This window comes from Pan troglodytes, chromosome 6 (genome assembly GCF_028858775.2).
Source record: "Pan troglodytes isolate AG18354 chromosome 6, NHGRI_mPanTro3-v2.0_pri, whole genome shotgun sequence".
Classification (NCBI taxonomy): domain Eukaryota; kingdom Metazoa; phylum Chordata; class Mammalia; order Primates; family Hominidae; genus Pan; species Pan troglodytes.
The window spans coordinates 44756165-44778346 of record NC_072404.2 but is presented as its reverse complement, the minus strand read 5'-3'; the positions used below and the strand labels follow the sequence as shown (position 1 = coordinate 44778346).

Here is a 22182-nt window from a genome sequence, read left to right as displayed (position 1 = left end):
AAAAAGCCAAGCCCCTTACTAAGGAGCTTCAAGAAGCATGACCAGCAATATCTCGCACAAAAGGCAAAGATGGATGAGCGCTTCCATTTCTTCTACAAGGAAAGTTTAAGTACTGAAGAAGCAAGAATGTGAGGATAGATACAAGAAGTAAATGGGTGGCAATAATCAGATTAACTCATGTACATGTAGTGTTTTCTGTGAGTCAAGCACTGTGCTTCATTCTCTACATGAATTATCTTATGTGTAATTCTCACAGCCACCCTCTGAGGTGGTGATTTTTATAACTCTTGCTTCACTGTTCAAGAACCGAAACACAGAGGAGCTAAGTTGTGCAAGGTATAAAAGCTATAAAAGGTGATGGGCCTGGTATTCAAATGCTCATAAAGAATTTTGCTAGAGACTGTGGGAAAATATGGCCCCTGCCTCAAGTAGCTAATGAAAAATTATTCATTGGGACCTTATAATTCTACAAGGACTGAGGGAATTTCTCCCTCTGTAGCCAAACAAATATTTTAGTCCTCTCTTTTTTTTTTAATCGCAAAGGGAATTTTATTTTATTTATTTTTTGTATTATACTTTAAGTTTTAGGGTACATGTGCACAACGTGCAGATTTGTTACATATGTATACATGTGTCATTTTCAGTCCTCTCTTAACCACTTAGCAATATTGCCTTGAAGATGCAGGAGAAACAAATGCCAGAGAGTGGGCCAGTGAGAAGGACAAGTTTCAGAGGTCAAATTCTTGGAAGACAGCTTCTTTAACAATATCTTTTCTAATTAAGTTGTCCTGATTTGTATAATTCTAATCATTCTCCAAGACACAGAATGGATAGATGTTCATGAATTCCCAAGGAATCTCTGGAAAGCAACTTAGTACTTTTGATCCCTTTTTAAAACACAAGTAATGGAGGAACATTGAGCTATGAAGAAGACACCTCTGAAATTAAGCATTGGGTTTCAAATTCTATGGTCAATATAATGAATATGCATGGCTTTCCAGGGATTTCTGCAATACATGGCTTTCCAGGGATTTCTTCTGGGGAAATGTTTGAAAAGCTTTCAATAAGAAGATCTGAGTTGATCAGTCTGTCAATGGGGATTCTTGGAAGTTAAGGACTGGGGAAGTAAGATGGCAGCAGGTTGTAGAGAGTTTAAATTCACCACATTAGTGGGTGGGTGAGCAGAATGACAAGATACAAAATGGCAGGTTTTTAGGTTTTATCTGGAATTGAGGGCATTGTGAATTGGAATGGGAACTGAAGGAGTGGGGAGAGCAAAGTAGAGCTCTGAAGTGAGGAGGGACTGAACCAGGGAACCAGGGAGGGGAAGAGTAGTGGTAAAGAAAACTGGGAATTGGGGAAAACAAAACAGAGCCAGCTGGATTCTCTGACCACACAACCCTTCTTTATTCAGAGGGTCACTGATTAGCACCTCCAGACTCAACCCTGTCCCCAGCTCTGCTCACCAACCCTGTCACGGGCATGGTGAGGAGCATTCATGTATGTCAGCCTCTAGTCCTACTCTGCCCCCATGCCCTGGGTTCAACAAACTGGCAGACACTTTTTTTCTGTGCCCAAAGCCTCATTTGCACCTTTGTCCTGGCAAATGGATTTTCCTAGTTCTTCCATGCAGAATTATCCTTCCCTTCCTCCTCTGGGACCTGCAGAATCAATTCCCTGTTTCTCCCGCCTCCCTCCTATTCCTCTTACCTCCTCTGAAACCCACCGAGTACCAGTCATTATACCACCATGACACAACACTGTTTTGCAAAACCTCTGCCTGGCTTTCCTGACCAACTGAGTGACTCCTCACACCCATCCCATCCCACTCTGCTGTCTGTTTCCAATTTCCAGGTTGTTTATTCACTCGGGCACATCATGTAGCACTCTTGCAGCTTGGAGTTCCCATGTTTTTTAGAAAGAGATGACATGATATTTATCCAAAGCTCAATGAATATAGGAAAATTGAGAATAACAAAGAAGAGTTGGCACTAACAAAATTGACGGGTTCGCCTTTTTATCAGCCTCAGACTTTTTGAATTCTAGGTGGACAAAAGGTTTTTTCAACCAAGTGGAAAAATCACTTCTAGGAGAGATAAGAAAATGAATATTACCCACAGCTGTGAAAGGTACTAAGGAATGACTGAGCTAAATTTTGCCTCCAAAGGGAGAAACTCAAGCCCCTGAGAACATGTTACTCCTTTGGACCAGCAAGAGGCCAGTGCTCCGAAATACGCACTCAGAACACCAGGCATGTTCTTCTTCCACGGAATGCTATGTTGATGCATTAAACTTGGAGTACTTTACACATTTCACAAGTTTTGACTTCTTGTGAAAAGACCAAAAAAAAGGTTTCCATATACTATTAAAAAAACAAATATGAACCACTGGTGTGTGTGTGTGTGTGTGTGTTTAAAATCCTGCAATTCAAATATCAGTGTTGATCAGTGTCACTTCAAGTGCTAGACAGATTTTCCCTTAGGTTATTTCTGGAATCATAAACTTAAACCTGCAACCCCTGAGAAATCCCGATTTCAGTCTCAGACATTATTTCTGACATTTTAAGATACCATTTTATACTTTATAATGTTACACAATCCTAATTTAAAACTTGAAAATTATAACCGTTATGCATGACACTCATTCAAATAAATGAAACCAATCAACACTGCATTTTTTACTGATCTAGTCTAAAATCTTATTTTCTTTTTATCTTTGCCTATATTCCTTTTTCCTTAATTTCTTATACGGAAGAGCAATACTTATTTCATTAAAAAGAATATATATAGGAATATATGTATATGTATAAATAAGCTTCACTACTATGTTGAAAACTGAGCTGAAAAACCAAGAAAAAATTAAATGTCAAGTGATCAAATATTACTATTTGCTTATCTTTATACACAGAAATAAAAAATAGTCCATTAACATAACTTTACTTAGACATTATTTTGAGAAAATATTATTCAAGAACCAACTAGAGTAGATCCTAACCTCAAGTCACTGTTTCCAAGTACTACCAAAATAATCTCTTTATTCATTATATTTTATTATTCATTAACTTTGTCAATTTGTAAGTACGCATGAAGCTGCCAATTAACATACTCTTCTGTGGCCTTTTGTATTAAAAGTTTTAAAACATGATTTGAATAATCCATTTTCCAGACTGTAGAAAAATGAAAATTATTCACAGTCACTTGTACTGCATAAAACATTGCTAAAGTGAATAGTAACACAATATTTCCACCCGGAGTAATATTTCAGAGACTATGTTTTAAAGGTGGCAAAGCGTTAGTTCAGATTTGTTTTTGCCGCAAAAAAATAGAAGAATATTTTCATGAAATCCCTGAAGACAATGATATTGGCTTTATAAGCTGTTTTTCAGTCATGCTCCTTTGGTCATGCCTTGTTTATCTGGTCCCCATGTAACTTAAAATCTAGTCAGTGTAAACTCCTGAAACACAAACTCTGTGTCCTCATTCTCCACTCCCCTTTGTCTTTTAAGATCTGTTACAAAGAACCTCGTGTCCCCTCTTCACATTTTAAGATTCAACATTATGACTTCCTAAAAATAAGCATCTGCTGGATACCATGGTGGTGGCTGCTTAAATTAAACGTGTTATGCAGTTTGAATAAGGAACCATGGCTGAGAAGCCCTTTCCTTTTAGACATCATATGAAAATAGAAAATGACTGTTTTCAAGGATAGCCTCATTTATACACTCTGAAATGAAGCTAGGAGCAGAGCGCAAAAAACAAATTCCCAGACAAGGAATGTTGAGAGGGAACAAATGGAGCAAAGGCAACTTGAGGCTTCAAAACCACTTGAGACGAGCATTCTACTGAGGTATAAATTAGGAGAGTGATAGTCGTAACGAAGCAGTCATTCCATAGTGCCCACTGAGCTCCCGCTACAGGCCAGGACATACCTCTAGAGAGACTTAGGAGTTGTATGGGAAGTAGGAGATAAGGGGAAGGAGTAAGATGCTGAGTATGAAGAGAAAACAACAACCTGTGTGGTCTCTAGCAATGCTTTCAACTCTTCACCTGTTCTGAGATGATTATGGGCCAATTCCATTGTAGAGAAGGGAAGGAGGGGGTATGGAGACAGAAGAGAAAATGTTATACAGTTAAAGACAGATAAAGATAGAGATGTGAGAGAGAGGGAGAGAGAGAGAGAGAAGTGAAAGGAAAAGAAACATCTCTGCACCAGTCTAAACTGAAAATACAAAGAGCCGTTAATTCTATTCTATTCAAGCCCCTTTGCTTGGATTTTCAGTCTGGCAATGGCCTCAATAATACACCAATATCACTCTTTCCTGAAAAAAATTGGCTGGAAGGAATTGTCCAGATAAAGAAGGGTGGGAGGAGGCACTCTGTTCCCCTGGGCTCAGGTTTTCATGTGAACATACTTTTCACCCATGCGAGGAGCAATTCTGTATTACATTGGTGCATGACAAGAGTATGACATTCATGGCCTCTAGTCCTATATGTGAATTTGATCTTTTCCCTCTTTGTCCCACTCCCAGTAGGAAGCAGAAACCCTGGGTAAATGGGTCTCTTCCTCAGACCCAAACTTTCCGCTGGTAGACTGTACCAAGATCAAAATGCAGGGCACAAGATGCTAGCAAACCAATTTGGTTGCAGGTCTAAAGCCACGGTTTTCAATGAGATTTATAAGTATTAAATGAAAACAAACTAAGAAATTAAAGAAAGGGTCTTATTTATTGTCCCTTGAAACTCTAATAGAATAAAATGAGTGCATGAGGCATGTATTTATCTTTTTATTAATGTATAATGGCAATTCTTCCTAAACATAAATAATAATTGGTTAAGTTAGGGACATACTCTTCTGCTCATTTGTTCATAAACATATTAATAATTTGAGCCCATAATTTGTGCTATGGTATCAAGTTAATGTGCTGACTTTAAGCAAATAACCAGGGGGCAGCATAGTCTCTTGTCTTCAATATTTCCTTCAAATCTCTATTTCTTATAAAGATTTGGTCCAACTAGAAAGAAAGAAAACCACCAAGAAATATTGAAGGAAGGGAGATGTGAATAGATGAGAAAACCTACCAAGATCTTAATGCACAAAATCTCCAACTCGTATCCTTGTCTACTGTGTTGGATTCTAGCACACGTCTCTCTTTTACTCCCTCTCAAAAGATTCAACCCAATTTCCCGCATTGCTGGGCTCTTGCAGGAGATGGTATCAAGGCTCAGCTTATCTGTTTGAACAATGACCATGTCCCCTCCCTGTGATTCAGAGTGATCACTGAAAGGAGGGATGCAGGTGTGGAGAGGTGGCGGTACAAGATATAAGATATATTATATTACAGGCTCCAGACAAAAAAAGAAAAAGAACAACGCTGTCTCTACCAAGCATTATGTTCCCTTCTGATGTTCCAAGGCAGTAAGTGCTTTGTTGAAGATCATGTTGATTTATTTCACCAAATCAGCATTTTGTTTTCTAACCATATATCCATGAGGTCTGGCATGGCTGAATCATTTGTAAAAGCGAAAGGAGATATTTAGGAGTACACTCTATTTGGCCTTACACTCATAACACATAAATGTAAATAAGATAACATTTTGTGAACATTTCAAACTACTAAGTAGAAAGAAAGTTCTCTTTTTCAGCCCCACTCCATCTCCAGGGCCACAATGTTTAAAATGCCATTTGACAGGAAAAAGGTTAGTTGAAAACAGCCAGATAAAAGATGCCCTTTATTGAATTCAAAATATGAGAAATACCACAGGATTTTTTTTAAGTTTTCCAAAATTTGAGTTAAGATATACTTTTTTTGGTAGAATCCTCTGACTTCATATCACCATAATCCTTAATGATACAATACAATTATTTCATAAAAATGAATTTAGAAGTGCCAACATATATTTGGCCAGAATTTTGTTGAGTTTTTGTGAAGAATGGATGGAGAAAACAAACTTATCTTGCAAATAAGTGGAATTTGATTTCAAATTTAGGCAAGAATCTTAATCAGTTAAAAGATGATAGATGGCCGGGCGCGGTGGCTCACGCCTGTAATCCCAGCACTTTGGGAGGCCGAGGCGGGCGGATCACGAGGTCAGGAGATCGAGACCATCCTGGCTAACACGGTGAAACCCCGTCTCTACTAAAAATACAAAAAATTAGCCGGGCGTGGTAGCGGGCGCCTGTAGTCCCAGCTACTCAGGAGGCTGAGGCAGGAGAATGGCGTGAACCCGGGAGGCGGAGCTTGCAGTGAGCCGAGATCGCGCCACTACACTCCAGCCTGGGCGACAGAGCGAGACTCCGTCTCAAAAAAAAAAAAAAAAAAAAAAAAAAAGATGATAGATATACAGATGATAGATGATTGACAGAATGTTAATTTATCAAAAGATAAAAGAGTTCCTGAGGCTATGAATCTCAAATAGTTCAGACTCCATCAGCATTTTAAAGATATGAACCTGTTTTCAAGCCTTTCCTGAAATTACGCATGGGAATTTTCCACACACACACACACACACACACAAACACACACAGAACAGTGCCTATATCCTACTACTCTCTCTCTGTCTCTCTTTCTATATATATATATATCTTACTTCTCAGGATATATTTTATTTGTATAACCTCTATATGCGTTAATAGGTAAACTCTCATATGCAGAAATGAGAGTTAAAGAATACTTTTAACAGATATTTCCAAATCACTTCTTAAAGTCACTCAAATAATTTATCCCTAAAAAATTTCTTCCAGCTTTGAGAAACAAAGTGAAGCAAATTGCAAAAATTATTAAAACTGATCATGAAAAGGTGTGATTTCTCTCAAATGCTATTTTATAATCCCAAATATCTATTCTATTATGTCACTTATGAAACCATCTTAGCTTTTGATCTTATTTGTTTTATGGCTGCCCTATTTACTAAAGGTGATAATTTTAATAAAAGAATAGTTTTAATTATCAAACAATTAAATAATTATTATTTAACAAAAAATAATTTATTCAGAGAATTTATACATCTCTGTACTCAGATTACTTTATAAGTCTAAAGGCATCTGACTGTGACATGGGGTACTTACAAACTTATTTGTGAAAATAACTTGGGACACTGTATTTAAAGTTGGACACATCTAAAGGCATAGCTCATGGAGGATTGGGACATCAACTATTTGAGGCTAGTGTGGCTCCTAGCCTCAAAGTTAGGAGCAGCTCTTTGACGAAAGCTATCAAAGAGCACCGATTTGCTCCTCCACCCTTCCACTCCCCAACGGGTCTACCATTTTACATTTTACAAAAGGATCATCTTCCAGGACACCATTTGGAGCCCAAGTACAACAGTTATTGATGGCAACAGTAGGAGGAGGAAAAAGAGGAAAGGAAGGAGGAAGTCAGGGAGGGAGTAAATGGGATGTTGCTGTAATGAAATCAGCTTTCATAAAGAGATGACACTTTCCACAGGTAATGTTACGGCCATGTTTCAATTGTGTGATTTTGCATATGATTAAGGATTTATACCTGGTCTCCAGCATTCTCCGGACCAATTCCAACTTTGCCACTTACTGTCTTGCAGGGCCTTGCGCCACGTCCTTAGCCTCAGCTTTCTACTTGCTAAAATGGAAATAACAACAGTACCTACCTTACAGACCTGGCATGAGGATTAAATTATACCAGCAAAGTGCCTGGCACCTAGTAAGTGCTCACTTATTGGTAGATTATTACTACTGTTGTTTTTTGGATGGGTAAATATTTAGCCCTTTTCTGGATGAAAAATAGTATTAAACATTAGACATTCAAGAAAGTTTACAACAGCCCCACTGAAACACACACAGACACACAGGGATACATGAAATGAATACCAGACTACATTCCCTCCATTCCTCTTCTGCTGTTGATTTATGATTGGCGGGGGGCAGGAGGGGTTATATGGTTCAATTTTCATAGGTGTATAGAGTGCACTAGAATCACCTGTAAAGCTTTTTAAAAATACTAATACCCAAGCTCCACCCAGATAAATAGAACCAGAATTTCTGAGAATGAGTCCTTCACATCAGTAGATTTTTAAAGGTTGCCCCTGGTGGTTCTAAAAGGCAGGCAGAGGGAAACAGTGAAACTTTAGAAAATGATATGAGTTCAAGTCTCATTTCTTCCACTCATTAGCAATATGGCTACAAATAAGACACATAACCTCTCTGAGCCAGCTTCCACTTCTATAAAATGGGGATGATGATCTGTACTTACTTCTAAAGCTGTGGGGTTCAAAGAAGATCATTAATATTAAAGCCATACTCTGCAATTTGTTCTTAAAAGCCCGTTTTAAGCTCCAGGCAAAGAAGCCAGCTACCTTTAAATCTACAGATGAAGCATACTTGTCTTAGCATCTGGAAGGAAGAAACAAGAGGGAAAAAGAACACACCTACCCAGTGGACAGTTCCATAGGCTCAATTCTGGAAGTCTGTGTGGGGAAAGATGGCATGGTCAGCTCACACTCCCATCTTTTATTCAAATATAAGATTTCATTACCACCTACGTTACTGTCTTCTTAGTATATGTGAGGTGACGTAATTAAAGAGAACGAGCAGAGACATATCCTAAAAGAAACGTAAAACATAACTTTTTACATTCTCTGGAATATTTCAATAATGTACACTTTGTCTACCTTCTCAGAACCCTAAATTAGTAGAATTCAAGAGCTAAGTCTCATTACATGTTTTTATTTAGCCCTGCTTGTGACTGCATTATTTAACTTATGAATCAGGGTTGAAGGATTGGTCTGACAATATGAAATACAGAAAACAGAAATTTAACTGACATTAATTACCATGAATTTCTTCTGGTCTCTTTTTCACTAATCTAGATACACTAACTGAATCATGCATTGGAAACATACATCTATGTCAATTATCTTAATAAACAGCATTGATGCTCATGAAAGAAAATAACAAGCATTTTGTTCAGTTGAGTTTGGTGGCTTGGAGCAAACGTAAAGGTTTTCAAGTCACAGTGTTTCTGACTGAGAACCAGCTCCTTACGCCATTCTCTGTCATTCTTACCTCTTTGTTACTAAATAAAATATTGTGATCTTTATTGCTATTTTAATTGGTTTGAGTATTCAATATATAGATGATAAGTATCTTTTCCTGTGGCATAAAGCTACTCTTCACTTTTAACATTACACTTAACCTTCTCTCAGGAGACACTATTTATGAGTTCTTCTGCTCAAACAAATCCTATTTGGAAAATTCTGAAATCTTTTATGTTAAGAGAAATGAAACTTCTCTACTTGTTAGACTGATTGCAGAGACTAACTTATTTTTAAAAGCTAGATCAAGAGAGAACTGGTTAAATAAATCACTGTATATCCATAAAAGGGAGTACTACAGAGAAGGATGCAGATCTATTCATAGTCACATGAGAAGAGGTTCAAAATATTTTTTATATGTAAAAGTAAGTTGCAGAACTCTATGTATAGTATAGTTCTACTTGGGTTGTGTAAGGATTGCATATACATGCATAGAAAATCTCTGGAAGGATATATAAGAAATAGTTAACAGTGGTTATTTGTGGCGAGTGGAATCAGGATACTTTACTTTCCACTTTATATTATTCTGTGCTATTGCAATGGTTTGCCATATGCAGACATTACTGTTATAATTTTTTAGTAAAAAATTCAAAAATACTCATAGGAGTCTACCATGTAACTAACTCACTTCAATCACGTGCATATAAGAATTGTGTTCATGTACTGTCACTTTTACTCAGATGTTCCACTCTCTGCCTGAACTAGCTGTTTAAATTCTATTTGATAAATAAAGGTAGAAAGGGAGAAAGCAATTGCAGTTGATAGGTTTCAGCACTAGTACAAATGGCAGTACATTGCAAACCAAAGAGCCCCCCTGTTTTTGGAAGGAAATAACCGCAATATTCATACGTTTGCAGTTTTCCGATCGACTATGTACTCGAATTCTTACCACAAACTTGATGTTTAACAGCTGCAAAGTACTACTCAGGAGGCTGAGGTGGGAGGGTCTCTTGAGCCCAGGAGTTCACAGCCAGCCTCAGCAACATGGCAAGACCTCATCTCAAAACAAAAACAAAAAAGTTGCAAAGTATTTTTCCATTCTCAACCAAGTTGAGAGGAGTATTTTAAGTAAACATCTGTCATAATTTTTTCAGGTACTAAGATTGAAAACAGAGACAAAGTATTTTTAGATTATTAGAGGTTAAATAGTCAAGTATTCCCAAAATGTTTAAAGTATGTCTGTGAGTGTGCATGTGTGTTAATGAATTAGATTGCTAGACTGCCTCATTTTCATTTTTACTCTAAATTCTTTCATCACTAGAAATCTAGATATAGGTTTGTTTACAAATGAAAAAAGTTTTCAGAAAAGAAATCACAACTTTAGTTCTTGAATTGAGGATTAATATATTACCTAGGAACAATGTAGGACTGTTTGGGATTTGAGCCATATTAGCCTTTGTTCCCAGAAACCTTCTGAATATTACTACAAACACCTCTTGTATTAGCAGTTCTAGAAATACACCAAGAAATGCACCTAAGAATGTGTAAAGACTCACTTTGTTCAAGAAATATTGAAACAGAGAAAATGAATACAGCAGAGATTTACTTTTAAGACCCTGGAACACCATCTGCTGATATGAACAGAGAGAAATTTTCAAACTTGGCATTCTTATATCACAGCCAAACTTTCACAAAATCTCTTATTTTTCTCAAATTCTGACCTAGGGCATTTCATCCCACAATCATCACTTCTGCCCACCATTCAACCAGCATCTTGTCAAATCTGGCTGCAAGATTAAGTTTCCCGATTCGGAATTCAATATTGTAACCCTAAGGATATAAGATTCAAGCTGGAACATTCTGGATTTTTTTTTAATGGATAAAATTGTTTCGGCCCAAAGACCAGAGTTCGCCCTGACCATAATGATGAATCATCAGGACTGACACTAAGTGAAATGAGTTTGATGTTCTTGTTTTATTTGTGCCCATTAAGCAGCATTTTACATTTGTCCTAACTCTCAACCTTTTGGAGAAAAGGTTGAAAGAGGCTTGTTTTCTAGTATTATTTAAGACTTACAAAATTAACTAGCTGTGTCTGAAGCAAGTTTGGCATGCCATAGTCCCTACTATTGTGTGTCCAGCTCCATTCTTGCCCATTCTGCCCTTCCAATTTGGAGGAAAAGAACTGAAGAATTAAGAAATATCTACTTTTCTCATATTTCCTCAGTATCAATTACGGCTTCTGGTATCCTTGCTTCTGTCTTGGTACAATATTTACCTTTTACTCTCAACAAAAACCTGCTTCCTTTAAAAAAATCTGTATATGAATTCTGCACTGAAAACTAAGCTCCCTATAAATGTTGTACTTTGTTCTTTTGAACAGGAATTTGCCTGAGTTCTGATCAATGCTAAAAACACCATTTAACATGTATGTATTCTTTTAAAAATATACCTGTTTCTCTAAGTTTTTAGGTGTTAGAGATAAATATTTTCTTCTAAAAATAGTTTTAAATTATTCATCAAAAACCAAAGTCATAAAATATGCAGGGTCAACATCATATTAAACTCCAGAAATAATAAGTACTATTTCACAGCATCGGAGCACTGGCTAACCTCTTGTAAAAAGCTCTAAAGATTTAAATAAAAGTTTTCCTTAATATTGAAATTTGTGTACAGCACAAGCACTGTGAGGCCTTTTCTTAGATTTTGTTTTTTAATTCTAGTTTTCCTGTGCTAACGTATTATTTCACTGTATTTTTTGTGTGTGATTTGAATTGCTAGGTGAGATGAGGTAAGCTTACAAAATAACTTAGAAATATAAACTAAAGAAGGAAGTATATTGGTGAGTTTTCTGCTGCCTTTTTGCTTTGTTTTGCTCGAGGTCTTGTCTCTCTTTCCAGTGCCCTTTCCTGCCTGGGAAGCCCACAAAGATTTCGCTTTTCACTTATTACTCATCAAACTGACTCTGGTTCACAGTGGAAAAGAGAAGAAAAGCTGATGGAGAAATGGCAGTGAAGAAGGAGAACAAAATGTCAGAGCAATACTTTTGAGCGACTATATCCTTTTCATTAAAGGTGTCAACACGTTTATTTGCATCTTTGACCCTAGGACTAGGGAAGTGCTGGAAATTATGTGGGTACTTTTTCCCATGGGAAAAATGTACCTTCTGGGTCAGGGGAAGGCTGAAAATAGGTGAAAGTGAGAATACTCAGTTGATCTTCAATTTTTTTTGTCTTATAATTAAAAAAGTGCTGTTGAAAGGAATAGGGTTGCATTTCACCTAGAATCAGTGCCAAGTATCAACAGCTAATGTCTGTCTTTTGAAGAAAGAATCTTTCATACCATGGGGGTTTTAAAGCTACTGATAAAACAAAAAGCTATTTTCTGAAGACCAGCCAACCTGAAAAACAAGTGTTTTAAAACCTAGAGAATTTCCTTTAATGTAAATAATCAAAGATGTTTTCAATTATTTTGCTGTTACTTACATACAATGGTTTTACATTTATGAGAAGTGCTATCCCTGAAATAACAATAATATGATCATTTATAAGTGGGGTGTGGAAAAATAACACAAGCATACAGAAAACCAGGAAGGAATTTTTCCAGTAAAAATTAAGCAATATTCACCATAAATGGCTCACATTGTGGAACTGGGAAGAACAAGAAAATAATAAAAAGAAAAATAAATCTTTACTGAAATGTAGTGATAGTGTTTCACTCACAACCGCTTCTTCAAATTGAGATGCAGAAGAAATGTGTAAAAAGCAAAACTGGTACAAATGTTGATTACAATTTTGGATCAGTTTAAGACAATATGGCTCAACAGAGCAATTTACATAGGCTAACAGAGCAAACTTGAGTTGGTAATTTACTTTATTGGATACACATTTCACCTACAGAAAAAAAAGGAGGGAGGCAGGAACAAAAGCAGAAAGGAAGAAAGGGATGTAGGGAGGGAGGGAAGGGAAAAAGAACATAAATCCAGGTTTGAGATTATATATAGAGCAGCTATTATCTCCCAAGTAAAGATTTGGCCATAAATTACAAATTAATTTAGAAGTTGTGTAATTTGGATTTTCTTTTAGCGTTCAAATTAAAGTCAATATTTATCTTTTTGCACATTGTTTCTTCAAGTCTGATCCTTTCATGTTTGCGCTTTATGTCACAACTTTATTTTCTACTCAATCAAGCGTTAGAAAAGAGTAACAGCTTGTACAATATCACAATGCAATTGCAAAGTGAAGTTTTTCAGTATTTGCAGACATGTTAATTATATTCCAATTTTTGTAAGCAATAAAGAGAAAAATACTTGAAACTGGTAATATGCAGTTTACATAGCAAAGAAAAGGTCAATGAAGAAACATCCTTCACTGACCTCTGAAACAAATATTATAGATTTTACACGCAGGAAACTTATTACATGCAAATTTATTTTGTAAGCATTTGTATTCTAAAAGTTGCAGCCACCTCTCTGCATATGTTAGAGGTAAGAATAAAAAAATTTTAAGTTCTTAAGCATTGAAAATGATAATTGAATGGTACAGAGAGTTTCATTAATTGACCTTAGAGATAGAAAAGAAAATTTAGTTTCAAGACCCAAGTTCATCTAATTGTTGTTTAGTATTAACATTATTGTATAGTAGTATTACTATATTGATAAATTTTACTTAAATGGACAAAATTGACTTTATCATTTAAATGTCTGCTTTAATTTTTAAAAATTCTAAACATAATAAAAATTAAGTCCATCTGGTAAAATGTAAAATGTTAACATAAGACTTTCCTATAAGTATGAATGAAATATTAAGTTTTTTAGGTCAATAAACAATACATAGTACAAATTCAATTTTGGTCAGTCCGGAACTTACCAAAAGAATACTAGCACCAGTATGTATAAGAAAGAATAATCCTTAATTAATCTGTGTTTTTTCTAGTATACCATTCATCCATAATACCTTGGGGAAAAAGTATTCTCAATAAAATTAAAGCAGTAATAATTTCACACTCCCAAAATACATAAATTTGTTGAAGCAATCTGTCAGTTTCAAAAATACAGGCATTCACACCCACAAAAATGACTTTTTTTAAGAGTATATGGGAATTATGCTTCACATGAGTAAAACAGGGTTAGGTTAGCCCCAGTGTTTCATTTTTATATATAAGGCACGAATATCAGTCTAAATTGACAGAGGGCAATCTTCAGGTGTGTTATGAGAGCCAATGTCCCCTCTCCCCAGACCACTTGCATCACACATCAATTTGAGCATATTTTAGGTAAGCAAATTATTATTAAATCTACATTAAATACTTTTTGGAACAAGGGATGGTATAAACAAACCTCCATGTAAAATTAATTGTTTTGATGCTATAACGGTGAAATATTTGTGTGTTTTAAAATCTCCATATAAGAAAACATACATGGAGATACTGTTAAGCCAAATGCATGCACACATACTGAGCACTGTCTGAGACATTTGCATTAGTTTTCTGATGTACAACTTTACAACACTTCACATGGTTGAAATGTACTTTGAAAAATAAAAGACCCATTGTACCAGTAAGGGAAATTGTAAACAGCTTTTTATTGCACTTCTAATGCTATTAAAATATAGAATGTGTGGTCTCTTCTCTCTTCTACTAGTACTTTAGCAATGTCAACTGGAAGTGCATCCATGATCACTTTATCCAGCTGTCTCTCTCTCACTCCCAGCAAACTCTTAGATATACTTGATAAATATTTTCATCTAATTTGGTTCATCTGTTGTTTTTATTAACAACTAATTTAATATCCTCTGTTCTGCAATATTTGCAAAAGTCAGTCTATAGACGTGAAGCCAACAGGGACCCTCAGGCCTGTGCATCAGGATGGTGGGCTGCCTAGGTCCTCTGGGGACAGCAGTGCCAGAAGGAGTATTGGACACAGTGACCCGACTGTATGAGATGAGAAAAAACAAAAACAGGAGGTCCGCAGTACTGATGAACTAATCTGTCACTCACAAGCTCAGGTCTGCAAAAAAAAGAAACGAAGTACTAAACATGGCCATAAGAGATGGAAATGCAAGTCTTCATTTCTAAATGATAATCAAACCAACGATCAGAAACTGATTAACTGTGTAATTGAATTGAATTGAAAATCATCCCATGAATAACAATCCATCCTACCTTCAAGGGGTTAGGAAGCTAACTACAGGTAATTGCTATCAGAAATCTGATTTGATTTCCAAAAATTGTGTGAATGAACCAAGTTTCTTCATCTTGATATACTAGGCAGGGAGTTTGTTCTTCCAAGTACTAGACTGCTTAATTGCTTGCTTGGGGGAGGAGAAATCCTAGGGGAAAGGCATATATGAGCAATTTCTACTCTGTGAAGCCAGCGCTGTGTCCTGAGCTGGATCATGGCCAGAAACAGAAAAGTCTACTCTTCCCTACAGTGGAAGCAACTGTGGATATTTCATCCTAGGAGTGAATGAAAAAACCTAAAGCTCATACTTCATGGGAATCTTTCAATATTCTGACTGAAAACTGGTTATTTGCTCCTCCAACCCAAAGCCATCTAGGAACAGCACTCAGAACAGGAAAAAAAAAAAGACAAAAATAATAATTATTCCAAAACGTATTTGAGCAGAAACAAACACAAACATTTGCATTATTAAATGGGCTTGTTCACACCTGCTGAGTAGATATAAGATGATATTTAAGACAAGAGCTAAAAAATAAACCAGCCCTTTCTGGTTTTGAGTGACAGCAGAGCAATAAAAATTATTTTCACATTCTTTTCCCTATTGTTAGAAGTAATCATTTGAGTAAATACACTTATCTGTGCTGTAACTATTAAAATGAATCCACTTCAAATATGTATACCACCTTTCTTTTTTATATTTCTAGATATGGTTTCAATATAGACTTTCTGACTTTTATGGTATACATATAGGACAATATTCTATTCTTCTTTCCTTTTAAATACTTACTGTTTCAATTTCAAATAAAAAATAAGCATTCTAGTTTGTAAATTTTAGCACAGAAATGTTTACAACCTTCAGCACAATTGCTTTTGTAATTTACTGACTTGGCATTTTGAGGCGTTTTTAACAAATTATGAGAAATAACACCTTCAGAAAGCATGTGACTACTTTGATGCAACTATTTACAATGTATTCATAAGAAGTCATTAACCTGTAGAGTTCTTAGACATGTGGAACCTTTAAAACTTATACTAAAGAGTACATACAAAATACAGAGCTATGTAATAATAACTAATTTTAAATCCTGACAAATTAGAAGTTAAGCCTACTATCTGTAAAAATATGTCCTGATTCATTTTTTTAAGTATATACCTGAGCCTTTAAAAAGTATATGCCTTTACAATTGATTTCCAATAAACAATACTGAATAACAAACTACAAGTGACTTTCCTGATTTTTCACCAGAAATATATAGAAAAAGGAAATCCTATTCTTATTAGAGATTGAAGTACAGTAATTTTGCACGGTATTAAGAACCATAACTATGCCATACAGAAGACAGGACCTGCAACCTAAGAAAAGTTTTATTAAACAGGACAAGGCAGTGATCAGGGGCTCAAGTTTTATTTCAATATGCAAAAGTCATCTATTGTAACAGATATTTATTTCATTCCCTACACCACAATTATTTTAGCTATATTTGATATATTTGCTCGTCAGTGAATACTTACATTGAAACAGGTATTAAGAGTATATAAAATCAGTTTATATATTTTCTCCTGCCTAGAGACTTCACTTTATATATGCCTATAGAACAAAAATTAACTTGAAAGTTTTAAAAAATATTTCTCTGTCGAAGCAAATATCTACTTCTTTTAAAACAGTGTGAGCCTGTGAAAACATGGTATTATGTATTTGACATTTTCCATCTAAAAATACATTATGAAGCAAGCATGCTGGTATTAATAAACCATGTGCTTTCAGAACCCTGAAGTGCTTTTCTATAATTTTGTTGAAAACAGAATAAGATGATATATTTTCCACCATGCTATTAACATAAAGCAAACAAATTTTATGTCATTGCCTTGCCAGCTTGTCTTGATTGGAGAGTGTACAAAAAAAAACTTTTAGGAGTTTATAAATATTCGTGACCATAGTCTGGTTTATGAGTTAACAATCCATAAGTAAACATAGATAACTTAGAAAAATTTAGTCAAAAATACATTACAAAAAAGAAAAGAAACCATGTATATTTCCTTTTTCCTTACCCCACCCCCATCATAGTCAGAAAAATCACCCTCCCTTTGCAGCAGGGTACTATCCTTCCTTCCACCACTTTAGTTATCTGAAGGCAAATGAAAATACAGTGATCCTTTTTGTCTTCTGATTTAGCTTACAACGCAAACATTTTAACACAAACATAAACTACTGACTTCACAGAAAGCACCAAACAGAAAGAGCAAGACTCACTGACCCATTTGGAAGACAAAGACGACAGAGCAGGAAAGCTCTAAAAATCAGCTTGTGAGGCCTCTGAGAGATATTCTTCTGGCATTTCATCACAGCAGCCCCAGACCAGCTCACCTCCCAAGATACAAGGAGGAGGCACTAAATAGAGCTGTTTATTAAAGCTGCTGTGCTGGATTGCATTAGGAAGCGCGAGCAGACCACCTGGACCTTTCAGATTGTGACAGTGTTTAATTTGCAGCCTGCCCCTCTGCAGCAGCCAAGACTACTACTACATTTACCGGGCTCAATCACACATTATCTGGGTTAGAAGTCAAGGCACATGTATTTATATATTTATATTTCCCATATGGAGAAAGGGAGAGAGGGAGAGAAAGAGAGAAGGAGAGAACACAGTCAAAATAAAAATATTGAACAGCATTAGAAAAATTTTAACTACTACCTAGGAAACCACACTTGATTCTCTTCTCGCACTTTCTTTCTTTCAGAGATCAAAATCCAAAAAGAAAGCAAATTTCTAAAATAGATTTTTAAGAAACATTCAGACCAAATTATAAATTAGATTTATTCTTCAGTGTTTTTGTTGTTGTTTTAGTTTTTGTTTAAAAGGATCGCATTGAAGTTTTAAGCCGAGGTTTCCCTGGTCAGATTTAATGGGTGCCTTTTGCCTTTCGCACTTTCAGCACTACACTGGCAGGTAGCTGAAGATACAGATAGAAAGATGGTACTGTAAATATGAATTATGTGAATCATATGGTGAGACCCTTGTGGAAAAAAGGGGAGTTGAGAAATGGCTGACTCCATACCTGACCAATTACAGCTTGCATGGTCCCCGTGTCCTGCTGCGCTGAGAGATCGCAATCCATCATATGTTGTCTTTGAAAAGGAGAATGGGGGTTTCTGGCATGCATCTGTCAATCAACTTCTGCACTCACAACCATCACCAAAAGCAAGGGGAAAAAAAGTCAAGCTGCTCCACCAAATAGGATGAAACCGTCATGTGACCTCCGGCAGACACGCACACACACATTCACTACCTCCACAGAGCGTAAGAATTTTCTGTAGATATGAAATGACATTGACAAATATCCAATACCAAGTAAATAAAGTGAGACAAACAGCTATTCACCAAAGACAAAAACATGGGCTGTAATCTTCCGCTAAAGGTTTAACAAACCTATGAGGATTGTTTTTAATGCTCTAGAAATCTATGTTTAAAACAAAACAAAAACAAAATGAACTATCTCAAATGAGTGTCCATTAAGACTTTGATTTTCGTGCTATTATATACATTTTTAAAATTACAGTTCATTGCTCTACTTTTCTTAAGGGGTCCCTAATGATTTTATTTTTAAAATCTCTAAATGACCTTTTGATAATATGCAGTTATCTCTGTTGTTTTATATAAGGACGCCTTTTCAGAGAAGCTTGAAATGTTAACTGCTACATAACAAACACCCTGATATTTGTGAATTGGAAGTGGACATAGAAAATAATCCGTGTAAATGATGATGACCACTCTAATATAAAATATTCAAAGTGTGTAAATAGTAGTCACTAAACTTTTTATCTTCTGAAAGGTAAGGGGATGATTTACTTGCAGCTCGTCTAAACTGATGTAATATGTTTTTAATGTGATGACAAGTATTTTAACTTTCTAAATTTAATTTTAACTATCTGATTCCTCACAATCTAGGGACAGATTGCTAATGCATTATGGGTCAGTTATTGTTAAGGGTGACAAGAATATAACTTACCAGCTTTTTAACCTTCTTAGGCTAAAGATCGGAACCTGACTTTCAAGACAATCCTACAGGTATTGTAAAGTTGCTCTCCAAAAACCCAAACCCATAAACACCATCCGTTAACTTGGTGGCTTTGTGGCAGTGAAGAACATTCGCATTTGCCCACTTTTTAACTGAAGTTCATTAGTTAGTATACTCTCCCTAACTTTTCAAAACAAATTTATGGGAAAACCTTGTGTTAATATTAAAATGGAGATTTTTTTCAAGGCTCTAAACTGATGACAGGTCGGGGAGCAATGAGAAATATTTAATACAGAATATATACTATTATGTATATTATTGCATAATATCCACTGCTTGAAAATTAATCAAAAGGAACTTCAAGTAAGAAAAAAACAAAACAAAACAATTTTCAACATTGTTAAAGAAATCTTTAGGAGCAAAGAATGAAGGGCCGAAGCGCGCGCGCGCGCACACACACACAAACACACACACACAGACACAGACACACACACAGTTAAATCAGCATCCCCAAATAAAATGAGACCGTGCACCAACTGGGTAGCCCTCCTGGGAGCTGAGGGCTAACTGAGGAAAGGCCCTTCTCAACATCATTAAATGTCCCGTCTGCGCTGAAGTCCTACCCGGGGGTTTCTGCAGTTATCCCAGATCAGAACCTCAGGCGTCCCATCATCTCCTTTGGCCAGGGAAGGGGAGGCCAGGGAAGCCGAGCCTGGAGCATCGACAAGGACTGAGCCAAACTTGCCCGAAACCTGCGGGCTCACAGAGGGCAGGGGGCGCGACTGCTCCTGGCATCGCCTTCTTGGGACCCCGCCTGGGCGGACACTAGACAGAAAGCCAGGTGACGGGACCAGTGGGAAGTTGCGGAGGAGGGGCGAGCTGCAGTCCCAGGCCGCAGCAGCCGCTGAACAGCCGCCCCCGCTTTCTAATTCTTGGGGGGCTTGCAGCCAAGCCTGGGGCGCACCCCGGCGGCACCGCCCTCCTGGGCGCCCGGGAGCCCCGCGCCCTCCGCCTGCGTCCTCGGACTTAGGCAGCAGAGCCGGTGCGCGGATGGCGTGAGCCCGGGGGTGGTTTTGGCGTCCCGCGTCCTCTGTAGTGCAGCCTGGGTTCCCCACGCGCTGCCACCCGATCGGAGGCTCAACTTCCCCTGGGATCTAAGCTTCTTAAGCGCCTTCCTATGGGGCTGGGGGCTGGGGGTGTGGGTGGAGGTGGGTGGGAGAGGCTGGCCAAGCTGCAGTATGAGGCCGAAGACCTCCTTTGAAGCTCTGTCCCACAAATTATGGTGGTTCCGATTGGCGTAGGGACAACACTCTTTGCTTATATTCCAGTTGTTTACATGACCATCTGGCCTATATGAATTATAATTATTACTAGCCAGCATTGATGGGAGGCTGAGCCAGGCACTGTGTCAGACACTTCACAGTACGTTACATGTGAAATAACAACTCAGTGAGGCAGAGATGGTTATTCCCATTTTGCAGATGAGGCTCAAAAAAAAAAAAAGGTAACAACTCATGATTAATAGGAATATGATTTGAACCTGCTCTGAATCCAAAACTGGAGCCCCTTCATATGAAACCACAGAGTCAAGTAACATTCACAATAGTGACTATCATACATGAAGCACCCACTCTTCCACACATATTTATGGAACCTGTACTAGGTGCCAAGTACTGTATTGGTGTTAGCGCAAAACAGCACAGATTGCTTTAGAAACATAATAAAAATAAACCAAATGGTTAAAAGATTTATCTGGGGGAATTGTTTGATGCTAGCTGGTGGAACATGCTGACACTTTTTAGGCACCATAATGCACGGGCTCGGGTTGGGATGGACTCCTTCCCTGACCTCTCAGAGAGTGTGGCCTTGAGAAAGTGCCATTTCTCTGAGTCATGGATTTCGTGTCTTATACCAGTGATAATAATCCCTCAAGGGTAGTGTAAGGATTTGGGGAGATAATGTTTTGTGAAAGCTTATTGAGCTATACTGTGTAAGTGCCCAGCAAGTGTTAGTTATTTTCCCATATGGGAGGTCTATGGAGGGCAGGAAAGATTAATTCTCCTGGGGAAGGGAGGAAGCCTCTATGCAGATGGTGAAAAGATTTGGGTTGTGATATAAACAGAGGGCAGATCCTGTTCAGGGCAAGGGGAACAGCATGAGCAAACCATCTGTTTCTCCATCAGTGTGGGTGGCAGACACTTCTAAGGTTTGATAAACGGAAAACAAATGGGAGAGAATGGGGGTATGCCAACTAATGTTGATTCCCATTCCCACAGTAGCATTTAGGAAAGGAGACTCCTTGAGTGAAATGTTCACCATTACCATCATCTCTCTGTTTTCTTACCTCCCATCAAATTTCCATAATATTGTGCATTTTCTGGCCCTCTAAAGCCCCCTCCTGGATCGCAAAGCAGCTAGATATGTCCTTTTCCAAGATGCTCTTGTAGGCAAGGCAGCAGTGATGGCAAAAGGTCACCGTAAGTCAAACCAAAAGAGGTCCCACCATTGCCCAAAATCCCAGTCCCTAGCTTCTCAGGATAGCGATGTCCTTGATTGCTTAAACCACAAAGGACACTGATAGATAAATGGAGGACTGGGAATCAAGATAAAGTGCAGAAGTTGGTCATCTCTGTCTTCGTTTGTTTTGATGAATGTTTTGCAATGTTTAGGGATAAGAAGAGCTAACATACCTGGAGGCTTCTTTAATCCAAGGACCAAAAGCAAAAAAAAAAAAAAAAAAAAGTGAACAGATGGTTCAAAAAGTCATCAAGACACTCTTACTAGACTTAGTATATTTCTACTTACGCTATCATAACATGTAGATGTAATACAAATCGATATGACATGCCTTTCTCTCTGTTGAGACCTGTTCTTTTTGTTGTAGTTGTTTGCTTTTTTGTTTACGGTTTTACTCTTTTTTTTTTTTTTTCATTTCTCTGTTACTTCTTGCTTTTGCGTACATACCTTTCCTGGTTTTTAAAA

The 22182-nt window shown here is 37.2% G+C and overlaps 1 protein-coding gene across 2 annotated transcripts in view; it reads right to left on the bottom strand.

Moving 5' to 3' along the window:
• The window catches only part of POU6F2 (POU class 6 homeobox 2), a 491407-nt gene extending 473030 nt beyond the window's left edge, over positions 1 to 18377 (bottom strand). Inside the window, exon 1 of one of the 2 annotated variants that reach the window (XM_054687489.2) lies at positions 18241 to 18377. In XM_054687489.2, coding sequence (XP_054543464.1) covers positions 18241 to 18345 — 105 coding nt within the window. In that variant the 5' untranslated portion in view covers positions 18346 to 18377. Of the gene's footprint in view, positions 1 to 17441; positions 17528 to 18240 lie in introns of those variants that run through there. The other variant, XM_016957297.4, reaches the window with a different exon arrangement.
• Between the last annotated feature and the right edge of the window lie 3805 nt (positions 18378 to 22182).